Here is a 24393-nt window from a genome sequence, read left to right as displayed (position 1 = left end):
CTTTGGCCACCTAGCCTATACTCGGTCTGTGGTCTTCTGTGCCCTTCCCCTATCTTCATGACTTTGCATTTGGCAGGATTAAATTCGAGAAGCCATTTGCTGGACCAGGTGTCCAGTCTGTCCAGGTCTCTTTGAAGTCCTGCCTGGTCCTCATCAGATTTAATTCTCCTCATTAACTTCACATCATCTGCAAACAGGGACACTTCTGAGTCTAACCCTTCCATCATGTCGTTCACATATACCAAAAATAGCACTGGTCCTAGGACCGACCCCTGTGGGACCCAGCTCGTCACAGGTGCCCACTGTGATACATCATTACGTACCATGACTCGTTGTTGTCTCCCTGTCAGGTATTCTCTGATCCATTGCAGTGCCCTTCCTGTTATATGCGCCTGATGCTCTAGCTTCTGCACTAATCTCTTGTGAGGAACTGTGTCAAAGGCCTTCTTGCAGTCCAAGAAGATGCAATCAACCCACCCCTCTCTCTCTCGTGTCTTACTTCTGTTATTTTATCATAAAACTCCAGAAGGTTTGTGACACAGGATTTGCCTTCCATGAATCCGTGCTGGTTGGCATTTATACTCTTGTTCCGTTCCAGGTGCTCCACTCTCCTCCTGTGTGTGTGTGTGTGTGTGTGTGTGTGTGTGTGTGTGTGTGTGTGTGTGTGTGTGTGTGTGTGTGATGAATGGTTTTGAAAAACCGACAAGTTGAAGATTGAGACACTTATGCAGCATATGGGAATCTTTATTCAGGAAACGTTTCGCCACACAGTGGCTTCATCAGACCAATAAAAAGAGGAAGGCATAAGGAGAGGAGGAGTATGAGGTAATCAGTCCCTCAGCCTGGAGTCGATGTGTTCAGTCCATCAAGATTGATGGACTGAACACATCAACTCCAGGCTGAGGGACTGATTACCTCATACTCCTCCTCTCCTTACGCCTTCCTCTTTGTATTGGACTGATGAAGCCACTGTGTGGCGAAACATTTCCTGAATAGAGATTCCCATATGCTGCATAAGTGTCTCAATCTTCAATGTGTGTGTGTATGTGTGTATGTGTGTATGTGTATGTATGTGTGTATGTATGTGTATGTATGTATGTGTGTATGTATGTATGTATGTATGTGTGTGTATGTATGTATGTATGTATGTATGTATGTATGTATGTATGTATGTATGTATGTATGTATGTATGCATGTATGCATGCATGTATGCATGCATGTATGCATGCATGTATGTATCTATCTGCACTGAAGACATTTTGTCAGTGAATTCAATAAAAAAATTATAAACCTTGGCATGAAATTTTTCTTTAAGCCACTGAGTTATTATATTCAATGTGTTTTTGAGATTACATCTGAAAAAAAACATACTGTTACCCATACATTCATTATCACCATGCATTAGAAACATTAAATATACACATAAATTCTTAATACAATTTAAATTGAAAAAAATCAAAATGCAGTTTATTAACATGATATATACCTTCATACTAAAACCACACAATTACACTAATAAAATTTCATAACTTATCACTAAAAAGTACTTCATATATCAAAGATAATCTAAAGTGCTCAGAAATGCATCAACTTCATAAATATCAGAAATAGCACTATCCCAACTTCTGCCTACTACTGTACTATACGTCTTCAGGTCCTACCATGTTCTTCTCTGGCAATTTTAAATTTCACAAGTGTGTGAAACTTCAGATGTACTACAGTTCTAAACAGCATTTCTACTCTATATATAATATATACAACTGGGGAAGTAGGCAAGACTATATCTTCTTTTAAGCATTCACTGCACTGAACAGCTATCAACCTTTCAGTGAAAATTCACTCATCACCACCATTTATTCTTTAAAAACAGACATGCCAACGTGAGAGTTTTAACAAACAGAATACTATTTACATTATCAAAAGCTGATAATATTTTCTATGTTCTTGGCATGTCTGTTTCCAGAGAATAAATCCCGAAGGTGGTGGTTGAATATGGATCAAAATGAAAACTGGGTAAATTAAATATTTTACGAAGTTATATTCTTCCCTACTCCCTTAAAGTATGCTTCTGCAAGAATTCACCACCTATGATATACTCTATGTATATATATACCACATGTATATACCATATACATTTGTATTTCAATTAAAGTCAGTAGATAATCTTTTGTTTTTTTCCTGTTGAACCAGAGAAGAATACATACACAAATTTCCTTACATACTTGAAGATTGAGACACTTATGCAACATATGGGAATTTTTATTAAGGAAATGTTTTGCCACACAGTGGCTTCATCAGTCCAATACAAAGTAGAAATGGGTAAGGAGAGGAGGAGTTTGTGGTAATCAGTCCCTCAGCCTGGAACTGATGTGTTCAGTCCATTACTCTTGTAGAAAGTACACCACATACCCGGAGAAGTGGCTCATATACTGTAGTCAGGCGAGTCAAAGCACATATGTTGCACAAGTGTCTCAATCTTCAACTTGTTGGTCTCAAAACATTTATCACTTCCTTACAAACTTGTAGCTCTAATATAATGATAATTACTGCTATTGTATTATACACTACTTACAACTACACTGTATAAAGCCTTCTGTATACTGTACTATACATGTATTTGTAACTATCCTGACAGTATTTATATCTTAAATGTTCATACATAAATATATAAACATTTATGAATAAAATTATTATTATTATTTTATAGTTAAATAATAGATGATGGATGGAGAGATGACCAAATTTTGACAATATTCCTCCACTGCAACATAGTAAAGAAACAGATATGTGGTGCTCACTTAATCTGATGAAGTAGATTTAGTATTGCCAGTTGATGGATTGCAATTAACAGCCTTACAATAGTGACTTTAATTTTTTATCATCTAAAAAGTGCTTTCCCAATGTAGAGTGCTACACCGATGAAGCACACAAATTAAAGTAATTGGCAAAAGACAATAAATCAAGGGCAAATGCCCAAGACAAAATGTCTCATGCAAAACTTGTGAGAGAGCGCCTTACTCCCACCATCTCCTCCAGGCAAGCCTCACCTTGTGGTCAAAGGCCTCCAGATCCTCCTCGGCCATCCACATAAACTCAGAAAAGTCAGGCTCAGCGTTGGGATTCATCCTGGCACTACCAAAGCCACCACTGGACTCACTCCCACCAGGACTATTATCGGGTAAGCGCATGAAGGAGCTGCCTGCAAGGGCCATCAGTGGGTCATTAGTAATGGGGATTAACATTATTAAAGTAGGTTAGTAAAGTGATATTAAGGGTAGGGTATCAATGATGGGTGAGGGTGATAATTTTATCTAACCAAGTTAGGTAAAAATGATGAAATTAAAGTACACATACAGATGTAAATTCACAGGTAAAACGTTATACTCAAAAGAATAATCACTAGAAACCAATTAGTGCAACAAATAACAAGTGCACATGCAAAATAATAATACTGTAATAGTAATAATAATAATAATAATAATAAATAATACAGTAGTAACTGTTCATCTTTATTTATACTAGAAAAGTGTTCCTAGCTGCCAATATTTGAATGTGCAAACCAACAAGGACCCTTTCATAAATTTGGCGATACTGTTGATGTAGCGTAATAGTTCTTGTAGGAATACCAACAAAATGCATTGATAAAGACACATGAGCAGCAACTGAAACGTTATCAAGCTGATCAAAACAAAGCATGCTGTGAAGACAAAACCTAGTGTCAATAAAGTTTCCAAATGCTGCTTGTGTGTATCAATGACACTGATTATAGAAATACAACATTCTCTCAGATTCAACCAGGAAGTTAACTGTCTTGTACTGTATTATCCTTGTCTTCATTCTTGTTAGAATGCAATGTAAGCATTCGATCTCTCAATTATACTTAAATATTTTCACTTTGTGTTGGCTACTACTTTACAGTAACTCCTCATTGTTAGCTACTACTGTTACAGTAACTCCTCAGTGTTGGCTACTACTCTTACAGTAACTCCTCAGTGTTGGCTACTACTCTTACAGTAACTCCTCAGTGTTGGCTACTACTCTACACAGTAACTCCTCAGTGTTGGCTACTACTATTACAGTAACTCCTCAGTGTTGGCTACTACTATTACAGTAACTCCTCAGTGTTGGCTACTACTCTTACAGTAACTCCTCAGTGTTGGCTACTACTTTTACAGTAACTCCTCAGTGTTGGCTACTACTCTTACAGTAACTCCTCAGTGTTGGCTACTACTATTACGGGAACTCCTCAGTGTTGGCTACTACTATTACAGTAACTCAGTGTTGGCTACTACTATTACAGTAACTCCTCAGTGTTGGCTACTACTATTACAGTAACTCCTCAGTGTTGGCTACTACTATTACAGTAACTCCCCAGTGTTGGCTACTTCTATTACAGTAACTCCCCAGTGTTGGCTACTACTATTACAGTAACTCCTCAGCACTGGCTACTCTTACAGTAACTCCTCAGTAACCTTCACAAGAATTTTGTGGATGTATATTACATTAGGACAAGGAGAGATACAATCCAGACCAGTGGTCTGGTACCCAAACCTTTTAGTACAGGAAAGCTTCTATTTACATACAGTACTGTCACCCCTTTATAAGCTGCCCATTTCCTTTCAAAGGGGAATAGAGCTGTGGTGTATGGCCCTTACTCATTTAGAGCATTCCCTCGAATATAATAATAAATGCCCCTTTAAACTACAATTTTTTTTATTCCATGCCCCATTGTACATTTAAACCTGTCACCATCACAACACCCAAATTTTAAAGTCCTATTAGTGTTCAAATTTAAAAAAAAAATTAAAATAGTAGAATTATTTTCTAAAGTTGATGGCAAAAATGCAAAATTTGATGAAAAATTCATCGAATTATGTAATGTGAAGCTGGCAATCTGGATTCAATTTAGGCATCAGCAATTTGACCCATTTTGAGGCCTATTTTATGCTAATTCCACTGTTCAAACCAACCCAAGTCCTATCTATTTCACTTGAATGCTTTCTGTTCTGTTGATTGATTACAAGAAACTGCCCCTTCAATTATAAGAACTAAGCTTACAAAGTGCCCAGAAGGTAATTTCTCCAATTTTACACAAAACTGAGCAAATTCCAACATAAAAACAGTCCATAATATACACAGAAGGCATTACAGCCACTAAAGAAACCTTTCCTCTGATCATTAATCTCATTCCCAGGCCTCTTCTATGCCACACTTCACCTCCATTTTGAATCTATCACCACAAGAAAATTGAAATTTTACCATATATCTCAGCTTTAAAATGTAACCAAGAATGATTGGTCATGACCATCTTGATAATTTAAGCTAACCTATTAAAAACCTATAAAACAGGAAAACTGACAAGAAATCTAATATTTCCACAAATTATCTTAGTTTTACTAGTACTGTACCATATAACTAACAGTCAATCAAATGATAGACCCATAAAACCAAAGGTGCTGTTTTAACCCAAACAGTAAAGTCAAATGTTAGTTGTTCCCACTATCAACTGTTTGGGGCAGGATCCTTTGTTTTATACTGTGCACACTCACTGCACTGACCCATTCTCTCATGTCTAGGCCAAAACTGACCACTCACAGAATTATGATTAAGATGTATAAAATCCACTGCATTTCCATAAATCTTTGACATACAGTATTCTGACCTAAAGCTGGTTTGTATTACATGTAGGATTACATTATTATATGGGGGTGCTAGTGTATTATGTAAGATACTGTAGTCTACAGTTTAGCATACAGGGCATAATAAACAAAGATATTAAATGCTATGCATCAGTCCTCATCAAACTAATAAGAAAGCCTAAGCAATTGTACTACTATAATAGATTCACCGAAACAAGAGGAGATATAAAAAAAGATCTGGAAGACACACTCAGATTCTGGGCACCCACAAACTGAAAAAAACTAGGGATATTGTCCTAACTAAACAATGAAACACAACTACAGCCTATTGATACAGTTAACAAGATAAATTACTTTCTCAACCATAGAGTCAAATTTTGCCAGCAAAATCCCAGGTGCCAATGCCTGAACGAGTGATTACTTAGATGGGAATATCAACTTCCTTCTATCTTGCACCAACCGAGCCCACAGAAGTCACCATGATTAAGTCACTTAAAAATAAATCAGGAAATCTAACTCAAGTCCTGCCATTATTGCATAAACGAGTGGCTCATGTTCTTTCGCCCGCTATTTCATTACTCTTTAACAAATCACTAGAAACCAGCACTTTCCTGACATGTTGGATTGCATGCAGCCAGCAGTAACAGCCTGGTTGATCAGGCTCTGATCCACCAGGCGGCCTGGTCACAGACCGGGCCGCGGGGGCGTTGGCCTGCGGAACTCTCTCCAGGTAAACTCCAGGTAAACACTACTCAAGGGTTACACCAGTACACAAAGGTAGTAACCTCACAGATGTAAACAACTACAGGCCAATATCGAACTTACCGTTGCTATCCAAAATCTTCGAGAAACTGGTTCACAAGAGATTATACTCCTTTATAACAGTGCAAAGCATCCTCAATCCCTGCCATTTTGGCTTCAGAAAAAGCAAAAGCACAAACAACACAACTGTAAAAATGATAGACCTGCTTTACACAGCACTTGAAAAACTGAATATCCACTAGGACTCTTTATCAACCCAAGGAAAGCTTTTGATACAATGGGCCACAGCATTCTTCTCCACAAACTTGATCATTATGGTATAAGAGCCCACGCACTTACAAATATTGTATCCTACCTTACTAACAGACATCAATATGTCTATTAAGGAAAACCTCAACAACAAGACCACTGGATACTGGAATACCACAGGGAAGTGTCCTTGATCCCCTGCTCTTCCTCTTATACATTAATGATCTTCCTAATGTATCACAACGACTTAACCTGTTCTCTTTGCCGATAACAAGATTTATGTCATCTCCCACCCTAATCTTGCCTCACTCAACACTATTATTAACGAAGAGCTAGTAAAAATATCAACCTGGATGTCTGCCAGTAAACTTACACTTAATATAGACAAAAACTTCTACATAATGTTTGGGAGGTAGAACAGGTGATGGTTGACAACACTCTTATTGCTAAACAAAATAAGGGGAAATTCCTGGGTCTGCACCTAGACAGCAACCTGAAATTCAACACCCATATCCAACACATAAAAAAAAAAGTGTCCAGAAGAGTTGGGATCCTCTCAAAGATACATTACTATGTACCACAATCAACTCTACTTGCACTATTCACTCATCTATCCCTACTTCACCTATGCTATTTGTGCCTGGGGATCAACAGCAGCAACCCACCTAAAGCCAAAGGGATGATTAAATTCAAGGGTCCACTGGTGAACCCTCAAATTTCATCATCCCTTTTCTGTATGTAAAACTATAGTTATTCTCCATAAAATGTATTTTTTGTTAATATTTTCCATAAGACAATGTAAATCCAATTAATCTATTCCAGACACCCAAAAATATTAACAAAAAAATACATTTTATAGAGAATAACTATAGTTTTACATACAGAAAAGGGATGATGAAATTCGAGGGTCCACTGTACTTTAGAAGCTTACCATCACTGGGTATAGTACTGTTATAATGTACAGTAAATCTATAAGGTGATGAGAATTTTATTTCTGCAGAATCCTCTGTAAAAAATACTGGAGGAACCCGCTCGAGGAAATTATTGAGGGGAAGAATGCACTCTGATTTGGCTGGTGAAAAGGATGTATACTAACTTGCCTATTTAAAGGCAAAGATGTAGGCATTTATATTTGAACAGCTTCTATGTTAAAAATTAACAACTGTACTCTAGATTATAATAATGTATGATATATAATTCAGACTGAATAAATTAGCCATTCCTCAAATGTGTCTTTGCCCGTAACTTCTCTTCTTTCCCTTCCCGTCATTTCTTGGTAAAAAAAAAAAACTTTCCTTTTTCCTCCCCAGTTGATTTGTTCACTCTGCCCAAGATGCCCATCAGGACACTTCTGAGACTTGGCATTGTTTCATTACCTCTTGCCCACTACCAGACAGCCAGTGATTGTCCAATGAGGTTTGCCTGGCTCTCACTTTTCTCTCAACACCTACAGAACTATGTCTCTATTAATGGTCTAGCATGTCTTCTAAACTTATGGGTTTCTTTTGTTTCTCCTCCTGGCCCTCTAAACTACAGAATGACTAGAGTATTGGACAGTTTTTTACTCAAGCATTTAACAAGTCAGAGAGAAAAAATAAACTTATTTATTAGTCTGTGCTTCACAAAGCATGTTGTGCATTATAGTACAGAACCTTCCAGTAATTTGTCCTGTCATGCAGTAATGGCCCTTTAAATTTCTAATGTGTAATAATGACCTACGTATTTGTCATTATTATGACACATACCTAATGGCCCATCAGGTGTATACCAATGCCATAATAAAGATACAAGTGGAAAATACAGAAATAATGAACCAGGTTTATATACAATGTCATAATAACCATTCACGTTTAATGTCATAATAATCATCCAGGTATAACGTCATAATAACCCTCCAGGTATATATAATAACCCTCCGGGTATATAATAACCCTCCAGTCATGTCATAACCCTCCAGGTATGTGATAACCCTCTAAATATGTCATAATAACCCTCCAGGTATAACATAACCCTCTAAGTATGCTATAACCCTCCAGGTATAATGTCATAATACCCCTCCAGGTATAATGTCATAATACCCCTCCAGGTATAATGTCATAATACCCCTCCAGGTATAATGTCATAATACCCCTCCAGGTACAATGTCATAAGATAAGATAAGATAAGATAAGATTTCGTTCGGATTTTTAACCCCGGAGGGTTAGCCACCCAGGATAACCCAAGAAAGTCAGTGCGTCATCGAGGACTGTCTAACTTATTTCCATTGGGGTCCTTAATCTTGTCCCCCAGGATGCGACCCACACCAGTCGACTAACACCCAGGTACCTATTTGCTGCTAGGTGAACAGGACAATAGGTGTAAGGAAACGTGTCGAAATGTTTCCACCCGCCGGGAATCGAACCCGGGCCCTCCGTGTGTGAAGCGGGAGCTTTAGCCACCAGGCCACCGGACCACCCATGTCATAATACCCCTCCAGTTATGTCATAACACCCCACCAGTTATGTCATAATACCCCTCCAGGTATAATGTCATAATACCCCTCCAGGTATGTCATAATACCCCTCCAGGTATAATGTCATAATACCCCTCCAGGTATAATGTCATAATACCCCTCCAGGTATAAAGTCATAATACCCCTCCAGGTATAATGTCATAATACCCCTCCAGGTATAATGTCATAATACCCCTCCAGGTATAATGTCATAATACTGCTCCAGGTATAATGTCATAATACCCCTCCAGGTATAATGTCATAATACTGCTCCAGGTATAATGTCATAATACCCCTCCAGGTATAATGTCATAATACCCCTCCAGGTATAATGTCATAATACCCCTCCAGGTATAATGTCATAATACCCCTCCAGGTATAATGTCATAATACCCCTCCAGGTATAATGTCATAATACCCCTCCAGGTATAATGTCATAATACCCCTCCAGGTATAATGTCATAATACCCCTCCAGGTACAATGGCATAATACCCCTCCAGGTACAATGGCATAATAACCCTCCAGGTACAATGGCATAATAACCCTCCAGGTACAATGGCATAATAGCCCTCCAGGTACAATGGCATAATAACCCTCCAGGTACAATGGCATAATAACCCTCCAGGTATAATGGCATAATAACCCTCCAGGTATGTCATAATAACCCACCATGTCATAACCCTCCAGGTATGTCATAATAGTAATAATTATTTACTACAAGTACATGTACATGGTATACAGGCCTAGCTGACATCAATAACATACTACTATACAAAAAGCCCCTTATTATTTTTTTTATTATCACACTGGCCGATTCCCACCAAGGCAGGGTGGCCCGAAAAAGAAAAACTTTCACCATCATTCACTCCATCACTGTCTTGCCAGAAGGGTGCTTTACACTACAGTTTTTAAACTGCAACATTAACACCCCTCCTTCAGAGTGCAGGCACTGTACTTCCCATCTCCAGGACTCAAGTCCGGCCTGCCGGTTTCCCTGAATCCCTTCATAAATGTTACTTTGCTCACACTCCAACAGCACGTCAAGTATTAAAAACCATTTGTCTCCATTCACTCCTATCAAACACGCTCACGCATGCCTGCTGGAAGTCCAAGCCCCTCGCACACAAAACCTCCTTTACCCCCTCCCTCCAACCCTTCCTAGGCCGACCCCTACCCCGGCTTCCTTCCACTACAGACTGATACACTCTTGAAGTCATTCTGTTTCGCTCCATTCTCTCTACATGTCCGAACCACCTCAACAACCCTTCCTCAGCCCTCTGGACAACAGTTTTGGTAATCCCGCACCTCCTCCTAACTTCCAAACTACGAATTCTCTGCATTATATTCACACCACACATTGCCCTCAGACATGACATCTCCACTGCCTCCAGCCTTCTCCTCGCTGCAACATTCATCACCCACGCTTCACACCCATATAAGAGCGTTGGTAAAACTATACTCTCATACATTCCCCTCTTTGCCTCCAAGGACAAAGTTCTTTGTCTCCACAGACTCCTAAGTGCACCACTCACTCTTTTTCCCTCATCAATTCTATGATTCACCTCATCTTTCATAGACCCATCCGCTGACACGTCCACTCCCAAATATCTGAATACGTTCACCTCCTCCATACTCTCTCCCTCCAATCTGATATTCAATCTTTCATCACCTAATCTTTTTGTTATCCTCATAACCTTACTCTTTCCTGTATTCACCTTTAATTTTCTTCTTTTGCAGACCCTACCAAATTCATCCACCAATCTCTGCAACTTCTCTTCAGAATCTCCCAAGAGCACAGTGTCATCAGCAAAGAGCAGCTGTGACAACTCCCACTTTGTGTGTGATTCTTTATCTTTTAACTCCACGCCTCTTGCCAAGACCCTCGCATTTACTTCTCTTACAACCCCATCTATAAATATATTAAACAACCACGGTGACATCACACATCCTTGTCTAAGGCCTACTTTTACTGGGAAAAAATTTCCCTCTTTCCTACATACTCTAACTTGAGCCTCACTATCCTCGTAAAAACTCTTCACTGCTTTCAGTAACCTACCTCCTACACCATACACTTGCAACATCTGCCACATTGCCCCCCTATCCACCCTGTCATACGCCTTTTCCAAATCCATAAATGCCACAAAGACCTCTTTAGCCTTATCTAAATACTGTTCACTTATATGTTTCACTGTAAACACCTGGTCCACACACCCCCTACCTTTCCTAAAGCCTCCTTGTTCATCTGCTATCCTATTCTCCGTCTTACTCTTAATTCTTTCAATTATAACTCTACCATACACCTTACCAGGTACACTCAACAGACTTATCCCCCTATAATTTTTGCACTCTCTTTTATCCCCTTTGCCTTTATACAAAGGAACTATGCATGCTCTCTGCCAATCCCTAGGTACCTTACCCTCTTCCATACATTTATTAAATAATTGCACCAACCACTCCAAAACTATATCCCCACCTGCTTTTAACATTTCTATCTTTATCCCATCAATCCCGGCTGCCTTACCCCCTTTCATTTTACCTACTGCCTCACGAACTTCCCCCACACTCACAACTGGCTCTTCCTCACTCCTACAAGATGTTATTCCTCCTTGCCCTATACACGAAATCACAGCTTCCCTATCTTCATCAACATTTAACAATTCCTCAAAATATTCCCTCCATCTTCCCAATACCTCTAACTCTCCATTTAATAACTCTCCTCTCCTATTTTTAACTGACAAATCCATTTGTTCTCTAGGCTTTCTTAACTTGTTAATCTCACTCCAAAACTTTTTCTTATTTTCAACAAAATTTGTTGATAACATCTCACCCACTCTCTCATTTGCTCTCTTTTTACATTGCTTCACCACTCTCTTAACTTCTCTCTTTTTCTCCATATACTCTTCCCTCCTTGCATCACTTCTACTTTGTAAAAACTTCTCATATGCTAACTTTTTCTCCCTTACTACTCTCTTTACATCATCATTCCACCAATCGCTCCTCTTCCCTCCTGCACCCACTTTCCTGTAACCACAAACTTCTGCTGAACATTTTAACACTACATTTTTAAACCTACCCCATACCTCTTCGACCCCATTGCCTATGCTCTCATTAGCCCATCTATCCTCCAATAGCTGTTTATATCTTACCCTAACTGCCTCCTCTTTTAGTTTATAAACCTTCACCTCTCTCTTCCCTGATGCTTCTATTCTCCTTGTATCCCATCTACCTTTTACTCTCAGTGTAGCTACAACTAGAAAGTGATCTGATATATCTGTGGCCCCTCTATAAACATGTACATCCTGAAGTCTACTCAACAGTCTTTTATCTACCAATACATAATCCAAAGGCTCCTATACATTCACTTAACATCTCCCAAAATCTCTCTCTCTCCTCTGCATTCCTCTCTTCTCCAGGTGCATACACGCTTATTATGACCCACTTCTCGCATCCAACCTTTACTTTAATCCACATAATTCTTGAATTTACACATTCATATTCTCTTTTCTCCTTCCATAACTGATCATTTAACATTACTGCTACCCCTTCCTTTGCTCTAACTCTCTCAGATACTCCAGATTTAATCCCATTTATTTCCCCCCACTGAAACTCTCCTACCCCCTTCAGCTTTGTTTCGCTTAGGGCCAGGACATCCAACTTCTTTTCATTCATAACATCAGCAATCATCTGTTTCTTGTCATCCGCACTACATCCACGCACATTTAAGCAACCCAGTTTTATAAAGTTTTTCTTCTTCTCTTTTTTAGTAAATGTATACAGGAGAAGGGGTTACTAGCCCATTGCTCCCGGCATTTTAGTCGCCTCATACGACACGCATGGCTTACGGAGGAAAGATTCTTTTCCACTTCCCCATGGACAATAGAAGAAATAAAAAAGAACAAGAGCTATTTAGAAAAAGGAGAAAAACCTAGATGTATGTATATATATATATGCATGTGCGTGTCTGTGAAGTGTGACCAAAGTGTAAGTAGGAGTAGCAAGATATCCCTGTTATCCCTGTTATGCTGAGCATTTCGGGCAAATTAGGTCAGGGTTCCAGGATGCGACCCACACCAGCTGACTAAAACCCAGGTACCCATTTTACTGATGGGTGAACACAGACAACAGGTGTTTACCTGGAGAGAGTTTCGGGGGTCAACGCCCCCGCGGCCCGGTCTGTGACCAGGCCTCCTGGTGGATCAGCGCCTGATCAACCAGGCTGTTGCTGCTGGCTGCACGCAAACCAACGTACGAGCCACAGCCCGGCTGATCAGGAACTGACTTTAGGTGCTTGTCCAGTGCCCAATATTTCTACCCTGGCTGGGAATCGAACCCTGACCCTCGCTGTGTGAAGGAGAGCATTATCCACCAGGCCACCAGGTGTGTCATAATGCCATAATAACCCTTCCAGGTATAATGCCATAATAACCCCTCCAGATATAATGTCATAACCTTCCACGTCATAATAACCCCTTCAGGTATAATGTCATAACCCTCTAGGTGTTATGCTGCAGCAACTCAGTAGTAGTATGTCATAATAGTAACAGGTGTCATGTATCAAAATAATGAACCAGGTATAATGCATCATACTAAGGTGTAGTGTCATAACCCAGGTGTAATTAAGCACTCATGGCTCAGCAGACAGCATCCTCAGCTCACACCCCAAGGGACCAGGGATTGCTCCCCAGTATGGATGAAACAGTGGGCATGTTTCCTTACATCTGCTGCCCCTGTTCACTTAGTGGCAAGTAGGTACCTATGTGTTAGTATTATTATGATAATCAAAACTAAGCACTAAACCCACAAGAGTAACATGGTCAGTGGAGTCTTGAAGGTTCTCAGTAAAGCCTTTCGGGAATCAAACATATACATTTACACACTTGCAAAATTGCTGCAATATTTTTGTCCACTTCATGTCTTAGTGAATGCTGTTCCTTCCTAGTAGTTTGCTGGTTATAACAGGACGGTACTAAGGTTACTTGTAGTGACGAGCATTTAAGAAATACCAAAATTAACTCTGTCTGTGACAGACAGACAGACAGACAGACAGACAGACAGACAGACAGACAGACAGACAGACAGACAGACACACACATTATTATTATTATTATTATAATCAGAAAAGAAGCGCTAAGCCACAAGGACTATACAGCGCTGCAGACAGACACACAGACAGACACAGACACAGACACACACAGTGGCAATTTTCTGCAGCATGGACATAGTCCTGAAAGAGAGTCAGATGATGAAGCAGCTACTGTAGCAAAGGAGTGCCTGAGGGTACTATGGATCCCCTCAGCAGAGTCTTGAAGGTTCTCAGTAAGGACTTTCGGGTTATCAAACAAGTAATGTGTTAGTAGACTGCGGTAAATTGTATCCTGGGGAAAATGGATACAGGACCCCATTGAAAATAAGATGACACATGGATTTTATTGGGTTAACCCTCCAGGTTAATAATCTGAACAAAATCCTAAACACGTCATATTATAACCCAGGCGTAATGCCTTAATAATAATTCAGATATAATATGGCATAATATCAACTCGGGTGCAATATGTTAATGATGACCCAGATTCACATCCCTAACAAATAACCAATATCTATCATGTGTCAAACAATCCCTGTGTCGTGACATATGCTAATGACCCTCAGGTCAATACTTTCATATCTGGAACAAAACAGAAAAACTCCCTAATAATGTGACGCTATATTCCCATTCACAATGAAGTACCGTCCCTCCAGGCACTTAATCCCTTCTAGGAGCAGTGACTCTCCAATTATTACCCGACGACGGAAAATAATGCCCCCAGATGCATTAGTCTTCCCACATAATGACCTTCCAGCTGTTGAAAGTGACAAGCTCGCTTCACCCCCACACCCGATAATTCCATTTCTCCCTATCTATCACACCGCTGACGGGGCTTGATACCCAGTGCCAGGCACCGAGTATACCTGGAACAGTTCTCACAGTGGGTACTTACGTGCTGTGCTTGGTAATAATGAAGTAAGAGACGGTAATGTCCCTGCTGAGCGGAGTGACAATGGCGTAGTGTTGTGTTTCTGTGGTGAGTGCTGCCATCTGTTGCAACCTCGCACACCACCGCCAACCTTTGAATTTATTATATGTTTATTTAGGTTCAGGTACACATAAATACTGTTACATAAATTACCATACATAGTAATATATATGTAAGTTACCTGGTGTGGTTAGTTAATATAAGTAAGTTTATTTGGGTACATGTACACATAAATACAATTGTATAAATTATCATACCTGGAGAGGGTTTCGGGGGTCAGCGCCCCCGCGGCTAGGTCTGCGACCAGGCCTCATGGTGGTTCAGGGCCTGATCAACCAGGCTGTTACTGTTGGCCGCACGCAACTCGACGTACGAGCCACAGCCCGGCTGGTCAGGTACTGACTTTAGGTGCCTGTCCAGTGCCTTCTTAAAGACAGCCAGGGGTCTATTGATAATCCCCCTTATGTATGCTGGGAGGCAGTTGAACAGTCTTGGGCCCCTGACACTTATTGTGTTGTCTCTTATCGTGCTAGTGACGCCCCTGTTTTTCACTGGGGGGGAATGTTGCATCATCTGCCAAGTCTTTTGCTTTCATAGGGAGTGATTTACGTGTGCAAGTTTGGTACTAATCCCTCTAGTAATAATAATAATAATAATAATAATAATAATAATAATAATAATAATAATAATAATAATAATAATAATAATAATAATAATAATCTTAATTTCTACAAGTGCATGTACAATGTATACAGGCTCAGCTGACAAATAAATGACATACTACTATGTAAAAAAAAACCTTGTTATTACCTGGAGTTTACCTGGAGAGAGTTTCGGGGGTCAACGCCCCCGCGGCCCGGTCTGTGACCAGGCCTCCTGGTGGATCAGCGCCTGATCAACCAGGCTGTTGCTGCTGGCTGCACGCAAACCAACGTACGAGCCACAGCCCGGCTGATCAGGAACTGCCTTTAGGTGCTTGTCCAGTGCCAGCTTGAAGACTGCCAGGGGTCTGTTGGTAATCCCCCTTATGTGTGCTGGGAGGCAGTTGAACAGTCTCGGTCCCCTGACACTTATTGTATGGTCTCTTAACGTGCTAGTGACACCCCTGCTTTTCATTGGGGGGATGGTGCATCGTCTGCCAAGTCTTTTGCTTTCGTAGTGAGTGATTTTCGTGTGCAAGTTCGGTACTAGTCCCTCTAGGATTTTCCAGGTGTATATAATCATGTATCTCTCCCTCCTGCGTTCCAGGGAATACAGGTTTAGAAACCTCAAGCGCTCCCAGTAATTGAGGTGTTTTATCTCCGTTATGCGCGCCGTGAAAGTTCTCTGTACATTTTCTAGGTCGGCAATTTCACCTGCCTTGAAAGGTGCTGTTAGAGTGCAGCAATATTCCAGCCTAGATAGAACAAGTGACCTGAAGAGTGTCATCATGGGCTTGGCCTCCCTAGTTTTGAAGGTTCTCATTATCCATCCTGTCATTTTTCTAGCAGATGCGATTGATACAATGTTATGGTCCTTGAAGGTGAGATCCTCCGACATAATCACTCCCAGGTCTTTGACGTTGGTGTTTCGCTCTATTTTGTGGCCAGAATTTGTTTTGTACTCTGATGAAGATTTAATTTCCTCATGTTTACCATATCTGAGTAATTGAAATTTCTCATCGTTGAACTTCATATTGTTTTCTGCAGCCCACTGAAAGATTTGGTTGATGTCCGCCTGGAGCCTTGCAGTGTCTGCAATGGAAGACACTGTCATGCAGATTCGGGTGTCATCTGCAAAGGAAGACACGGTGCTGTGGCTGACATCCTTGTCTATGTCGGATATGAGGATGAGGAACAAGATGGGAGCTAGTACTGTGCCTTGTGGAACAGAGCTTTTCACCGTAGCTGCCTCGGACTTTACTCTGTTGACGACTACTCTCTGTGTTCTGTTAGTGAGGAAATTATAGATCCATCGACCAACTTTTCCTGTTATTCCTTTAGCGCGCATTTTGTGCGCTATTACGCCATGGTCACACTTGTCGAAGGCTTTTGCAAAGTCTGTATATATTACATCTGCATTCTTTTTGTCTTCTAGTGCATTTAGGACCTTGTCGTAGTGATCCAGTAGTTGAGACAGACAGGAGCGACCTGTTCTAAACCCATGTTGCCCTGGGTTGTGTAACTGATGGGTTTCTAGATGGGTGGTGATCTTGCTTCTTAGGACCCTTTCAAAGATTTTTATGATATGGGATGTTAGTGCTATTGGTCTGTAGTTCTTTGCTGTTGCTTTACTGCCCCCTTTGTGGAGTGGGGCTATGTCTGTTGTTTTTAGTAACTGAGGGACGACCCCCGTGTCCATGCTCCCTCTCCATAGGATGGAAAAGGCTCGTGATAGGGGCTTCTTGCAGTTCTTGATGAACACAGAGTTCCATGAGTCTGGCCCTGGGGCAGAGTGCATGGGCATGTCATTTATCGCCTGTTCGAAGTCATTTGGCGTCAGGATAACATCGGATAGGCTTGTGTTAATCAAATTTTGTGGCTCTCTCATAAAAAATTCATTTTGATCTTCGACTCTCAGTCTGGTTAGCGGCTTGCTAAAAACTGAGTCATATTGGGACTTGAGTAGCTCACTCATTTCCTTGCTGTCATCTGTGTAGGACCCATCTTGTTTAAGTAGGGGCCCAATACTGGACGTTGTTCTCGATTTTGATTTGGCATAGGAGAAGAAATACTTTGGGTTTCTTTCGATTTCATTTATGGCTTTTAGTTCTTCCCGCGATTCCTGACTCCTAAAGGATTCTTTTAGCTTAAGTTCGATGCTTGCTATTTCTCTGACCAGTGTCTCCCTGCGCATTTCTGATATATTGACCTCTTTTAGCCGCTCTGTTATTCTTTTCCGTCGCCTGTAAAGGGAGCGCCTGTCTCTTTCTATTTTACATCTACTCCTCCTTTTTCTTAGAGGAATAAGCCTTGTGCATACATCGAGTGCCACCGAGTTAATCTGTTCTAGGCATAAGTTTGGGTCTGTGTTGCTTAGTATATCTTCCCAGCTTATATCGGTTAGGACTTGGTTTACTTGGTCCCACTTTATGTTTTTGTTATTGAAGTTGAATTTGGTGAATGCTCCCTCGTGACTAGTCTCATTTTGTCGGTCTGAGGCTCCACGCATACATGTCTGAACCTCAATTATGTTGTGATCTGAGTATATTGTTTTTGATATGGTGACATTTCTTATCAGATCATCATTGTTAGTGAAGATGAGGTCTAGTGTATTCTCCAGTCTAGTAGGCTCTATTATTTGCTGGTTTAAATTGAATTTTGTGCAGAGATTTAAAAGCTCGTGTGAGTGTGAGTTTTCATCAGAGCTGCCTCCTGGTGTTATTACTGCAACAATATTATTTGCTATATTCCTCCATTTTAGGTGCCTTAAGTTGAAATCCCCCAGGAGCAAGATGTTGGGTGCAGGAGCTGGAAGATTTTCCAGACAGTGGTCAATTTTTAACAGCTGTTCCTGGAATTGCTGGGATGTTGCATCCGGAGGCTTGTAGACTACCACAATGACTAGGTTTTGGTTCTCGACCTTTACTGCTAAAACTTCCACTACGTCATTTGAGGCATTAAGCAGTTCTGTGCAAACAAGTGACTCTGCAATGTACAGGCCAACCCCCCCCCTTTTGCCTGTTCACTCTGTCACATCTGTATAGGTTGTAACCTGGGATCCATATTTCGTTGTCCAAGTGATCCTTTATGTGGGTCTCAGTGAAAGCCGCGAACATTGCCTTTGCCTCTGCAAGCAGTCCACGGATGAAAGGTATTTTGTTGTTTATTGCTGGCTTTAGACCCTGTATATTTGCAAAGAAGAATGTTATCGGACTGGTGGTATTGTTGGTACTGGGGGGGGATTTTTTTTCCGGCATTAGTATCTGTATCTGTTGGTTTGGAGTGGAGGCCATCGACTGTGGTTCCACTCCAGGAATGACTGGATTTGGTGTACGATTTCTGCCATTTCCTGCCAGTTTTTTTTCCTTCCTGGCACTAAAAAACCTCTCCCTCTTGAGTGGCTGTGGCTACCCAGGTTTTCCCATGGCCTGGATGTTTTGTATCTTTTTGTCCCCTTTAGATGGTATGCCTGGCAATTTAAGTTATAGCACAGTCTTTCCTGTACTGAAGAGGTACACATTTCAGGGTGAAAAAGCTTACAGGAAGGGAGTTTGCATTTTCCTGTTGTCATATGGGCATGACATTTTCTAGGGTGGTCATAGTTGCATGTCCCATCTGTTTTTCCAGATTTCCCATGCCAGCAGATACCAAGTGCATAGTATGTGCACAGGCTTGGTTTCCGTTTGCCTTGGGTTTCTGTGACTGTATTCCCTGTTGGTGCATGTTTCCCTGTCTTATTCCTATCCTCCCTAGCACCAACAATGGAGCTCCCACCAGTTGTTTTTGGTAATTTATCCTCACTATTGCTATTGGAGTCCTCTTGTTTGCTATTTCCTGCGGTATTTCTGGTTTGCAATATTGGTTTTATCTTATCTTTGACTACACTTGTTTCCCTACTATGGCTCCTGTCCTCTATGAGGTCATTTATATGTATTCCTTCCTGCGTATAATTCCCGACTACCTGGACAAAATCTCCAGCTTCACCATTACTGTCTACCAGGACAGTATCTCCAGCTTCACCATTTCTGTCTCCCAGGACAGCACCTCCAGCTTCCCCATTACTGTCTCCCAGGACAGTATCTCCAGCTTCACCATTACTGTCTCCCAGGACAGCACCTCCAGCTTCACCATTACTGTCTCCCAGGACAGCACCTCCAGCTTCACCATTACTGTCTCCCAGGACAGCACTATCAGCCCTACATTTACTGACTACCAGGACATCACCTCCAGCCTTACAGTTTGTGACTACATGGCCAGTATCAAGGGCAGTACCATTCAGCCCGGACTTTTTATGTTCCCATCTGTTGTAGAAAGCTTCCAGGTTTTCTATGAAAGCAGCTTTGTTATGCAGAGCATTTCGGGCAAATTAGGTCATTTTTTCCCCAGGATGCGACCCACACCAGTTGACTAACACCCAGGTATCCATTTTACTGATGGGGAACATAGACAACCAGTCTAGGAAACACGTCCAATGTTTCCACCCCTTCGCCGGGAATTGAACCCGGACAGTCACCATGTGAAGCGAGAGCTTTTGCCACCAGGCCACGGGGTAAACCGCAGTGTAAACTATTGAAAGCGCTTAGGTGTTTTTCCTATTTTTACTGTGGTACTTTTATATAAATGTACTATATTTACTAAACTCCCAAAAGCAACAATTTGCACCACGATTCTTAAGCGATTTGGGAAGCCCCTTTCATAGAAATGCTTTGCATAACAATGGGCTTTCTACATGTACAGCCAAAATGCCATCCATCCCTATACAAACATTGTATCATGCTGAAATAAATCTTTGTCTTGAATACGACTCATCACTGACGAAATGTGTGACATACCCCTATCTCACCTATGGAATTTGTGCATGGGGCTCAACAACAGTTAACCATCTCAGACCACTAATTACCCAACAAAAGGCTGCAGTTAGAATGATAACAAATTCTCACTACAGGCAGCACACTCCACCAATATTCAATACACTAAACCTACTCACCATACAAAACATCCATACTTATTACTGCACCTATTACATACATAGAACACTTAACTCTGATATTAACCCTCCCCTCAAACATCTTGCCAACCTCAACAGAACACATGACCATAACACAAGGCACAGATCACTCTTTGATGTTCCTCGTGTTCATCTCACACTATGCAAAAACTCAATGCACATAAAAGGCCCTAAAATCTGGAATTCATTACCTGTAAATATAAAAGAAACACTACCTGTTTATAAATTCAAGTCTCTACTCAAAGATCACTTACTCACCCAAAACCAAATAAATACTGAATAACTGAACCTTATAAATTGTATATCTTAAATGTTTCTCACAATTATATCACATAAATGTTAAACCTAAAACCCAATCTAACTTTATTATTTTTTAAATACACTACCTAACAGAATCCTTCATATGACCTGTCTTTGTAATACTCACTTGTGCTTTATAGTAATCTGTTTACATTAATGTTTTATCACTGACTTCATCATTGCTTAATTAATCTTAAGTTAATTTTAAGCCAGCCCGTAATGCTATGCATAGTATAAGTGGCTTTGGCATACTGCTCTTATCTGTATTTTTTTGTACCTCTGTATGTGTGCACAAATTTATAATAAATAAATAAAAAAATAAATACCAAGAACCAACCCGTGTCTACATATACCCACACATCTGTTGCTCCTCTTTCCCTTCTTCAAGATGCCCTTTTCTTCGTTCTTGTTTTAGGTGCTTCAACTTTGAGGTTATTAACCCTGAAATGCAGCCCTCTCCGCTTCCCAATGTCTACACTGCATCTACTTCCCTATTTACCTTAAACCTTCGCAGTAACTGATCTGGTGTCTTGATAATTATAATAATAATAATATTTACTACAAGTACATGTACAAGGTATACAGGTCTAGCTGACATCAGTGACATACTACTATATAGAAAGCCGCTTGTTATGCTGAGCATTTCTGGCAAATTAGATCAGTTTTGTCCCAGGATGCGACCCACACCAGTCGACTAACACCCAGGTACCCATTTTACTGATGGGGAACATAGACAACAGGTGGAAAGAAACACGCCCAATGTTTCTACTCTGGCTGGGAATCAAACCCAGGCCCTCACCGTGTGAAGCGAGAGCCTTTAACCACCAGAGCTCCTAAAGGAAGTACTTGGCGATACACAAAAGATCTATTATCTACTATCCTAATTTCTTTTATATCCTCATTATCATCAAGGATTGGAGTGAATGTACTTCTAAATGGTATAGTTTGAGCATCCAGTTGGCGTATGAGCGTATTAGATTGGAAAATAAGGTGGTTTCAAGGCATTTGGCGAACAGTAAGAGCGTGAGCAAGGTAACATTCATGAAGGAATATAGTTAAATATCCAATACTTATCCTGTGGATGAGGGATATATTATTTTTATTATACTCATAAACCGATAAGGGTACAGCGCTGCAAGGTAGGATGTGATAAAAGGTGTAATGTGCCGGATCATAGATCAGCGAGGGTGAAGAGTATAACAGAAGTAGAGTTAGGAAGGGCGGTGAGGAGTGCTAAAGGAAGTACTTGGCGATACACTAATAACCCGCACATGGAAGAGAGGAGCTATGACGATGTTTCAGGTTATTTGCAGACACTGCAAGGCTCCAGGCGGACATCAACCAAATCTTTCAGTGGGCTGCAGAAAACAATATGAAGTTCAACGATGAGAAATTTCAATTACTCAGATATGGTAAACATGAGGAAATTAAATCTTCATCAGAGTACAAAACAAATTCTGGCCACAAAATAGAGCGAAACACCAACGTCAAAGACCTGGGAGTGATTATGTCGGAGGATCTCACCTTCAAGGACCATAACATTGTATCAATCGCATCTGCTAGAAAAATGACAGGATGGATAATGAGAACCTTCAAAACTAGGGAGGCCAAGCCCATGATGACACTCTTCAGGTCACTTGTTCTATCTAGGCTGGAATATTGCTGCACTCTAACAGCACCTTTCAAGGCAGGTGAAATTGCCGACCTAGAAAATGTACAGAGAACTTTCACGGCGCGCATAACGGAGATAAAACACCTCAATTACTGGGAGCGCTTGAGGTTTCTAAACCTGTATTCCCTGGAACGCAGGAGGGAGAGATACATGATTATATACACCTGGAAAATCCTAGAGGGACTAGTACCGAACTTGCACACGAAAATCACTCACTACGAAAGCAAAAGACTTGGCAGACGATGCACCATCCCCCCAATGAAAAGCAGGGGTGTCACTAGCACGTTAAGAGACCATACAATAAGTGTCAGGGGACCGAGACTGTTCAACTGCCTCCCAGCACACATAAGGGGGATTACCAACAGACCCCTGGCAGTCTTCAAGCTGGCACTGGACAAGCACCTAAAGGCAGTTCCTGATCAGCCGGGCTGTGGCTCGTACGTTGGTTTGCGTGCAGCCAGCAGCAACAGCCTGGTTGATCAGGCGCTGATCCACCAGGAGGCCTGGTCACAGACCGGGCCGCGGGGGCGTTGACCCCCGAAACTCTCTCCAGGTAAACTCCAGGTATCGTTCCGGTCACGGTATCGTGCCTTTTTTTTTTTTTTTTTTTTTTTTTTTGCTATTTATGAAGTACTTGGCGTAATGAAACTGTTACTGACAAAAGGCCAAAGAGGGAGTCTAGGTCAAAGGTGGGGATGTCAGCGAGGAGGGAAGATAAAGTAAAGGCGTTAGAGCAGTGACGACGTCGGAAGTAAATTCTGCATGCTTGCTGGTAAACAGAAGTCTAATAAATTAAGGTAAATTGATATTGGAACTTGACAATTCTCACAGTGGTACTGGGCGCCTCTCCATGAGTGAGACGTGTCCTAGATGCGAAGACAGAGAGGGGGTGAGAGATATAGGAAATGCGGTTAGCTGGTCTAGAATCCTGGAGTGAGTGTTGCAGTACCTACATCTAAATATAGTTTGTAGAGTCGACTTAATAGCGATGTTCATGCACTTCTGGCAAGACAGTTATAGAATGAATAATGGTGAATGTGGGTAGACCGATATGGTAAACAAAATTACCATCATCAGATACGCTGCAATATGCAAATATAACACACCTGAATAACTCCACTACCTGATCAGCTGGGCTGTGGTTCGTACGTTGGTTTACGTGCGGCCAACAGTAACAGCCTGGTTGATCAGGCCCTGATCCACCGTGAGGCCTGGTCACAGACCGGGCAGCGGGGGGCGTTGACCCCCGAAACCCTCTCCCTCTAGCATTTCCCCCCAGAATGTAACTTCAGCAGTTATACTGTTTCATATATTTACAGCATTTTCCCCTTAGATTTCTAGGAGCGTATTATTACACCGGCATTATGGTATACTAGCCCAAGGGAGGCTCCTTGATGCAGCTGAGGGGATTCATTATTCTTGATCTAAAGAACTGGACTTGCGCTTTCCTTGTTGGATCAGATCTGAATGCCTCTCATTCCTCCAGGCTTTGTATGACTCCTATGAGTTTAGCGCTTTTAATGAATGTAATAATAATTAGAGTACACTTGGAGGATGCTAGGTGAGTACGGGTACTAGGAAATTTGCCTATACACTTCGCCATATATATATATAT

At 41.1% G+C, this 24393-nt stretch overlaps 1 protein-coding gene across 3 annotated transcripts in view; it reads right to left on the bottom strand.

The window, feature by feature from the left end:
* Paip2 (polyA-binding protein interacting protein 2) overlaps nucleotides 1-24393 on the bottom strand; it is a 69023-nt gene that overhangs the window by 41359 nt on the left and 3271 nt on the right. For 2 of the 3 annotated variants that reach the window (XM_053789606.2, XM_053789608.1), the window contains exons 2-3: nucleotides 15122-15248; nucleotides 3049-3200 (exon numbers count right to left, since the gene is read on the bottom strand). In XM_053789606.2, coding sequence (XP_053645581.1) covers nucleotides 3049-3200; nucleotides 15122-15248 — 279 coding nt within the window. Of the gene's footprint in view, nucleotides 1-3048; nucleotides 3201-15121; nucleotides 15249-15414; nucleotides 15487-24393 lie in introns of those variants that run through there. The other variant, XM_053789607.2, reaches the window with a different exon arrangement.

This window comes from Cherax quadricarinatus, chromosome 68 (genome assembly GCF_038502225.1).
Source record: "Cherax quadricarinatus isolate ZL_2023a chromosome 68, ASM3850222v1, whole genome shotgun sequence".
Taxonomy (NCBI): Eukaryota; Metazoa; Arthropoda; class Malacostraca; order Decapoda; family Parastacidae; genus Cherax; species Cherax quadricarinatus.
This window is presented reverse-complemented; position numbering and strand designations above follow the sequence as displayed.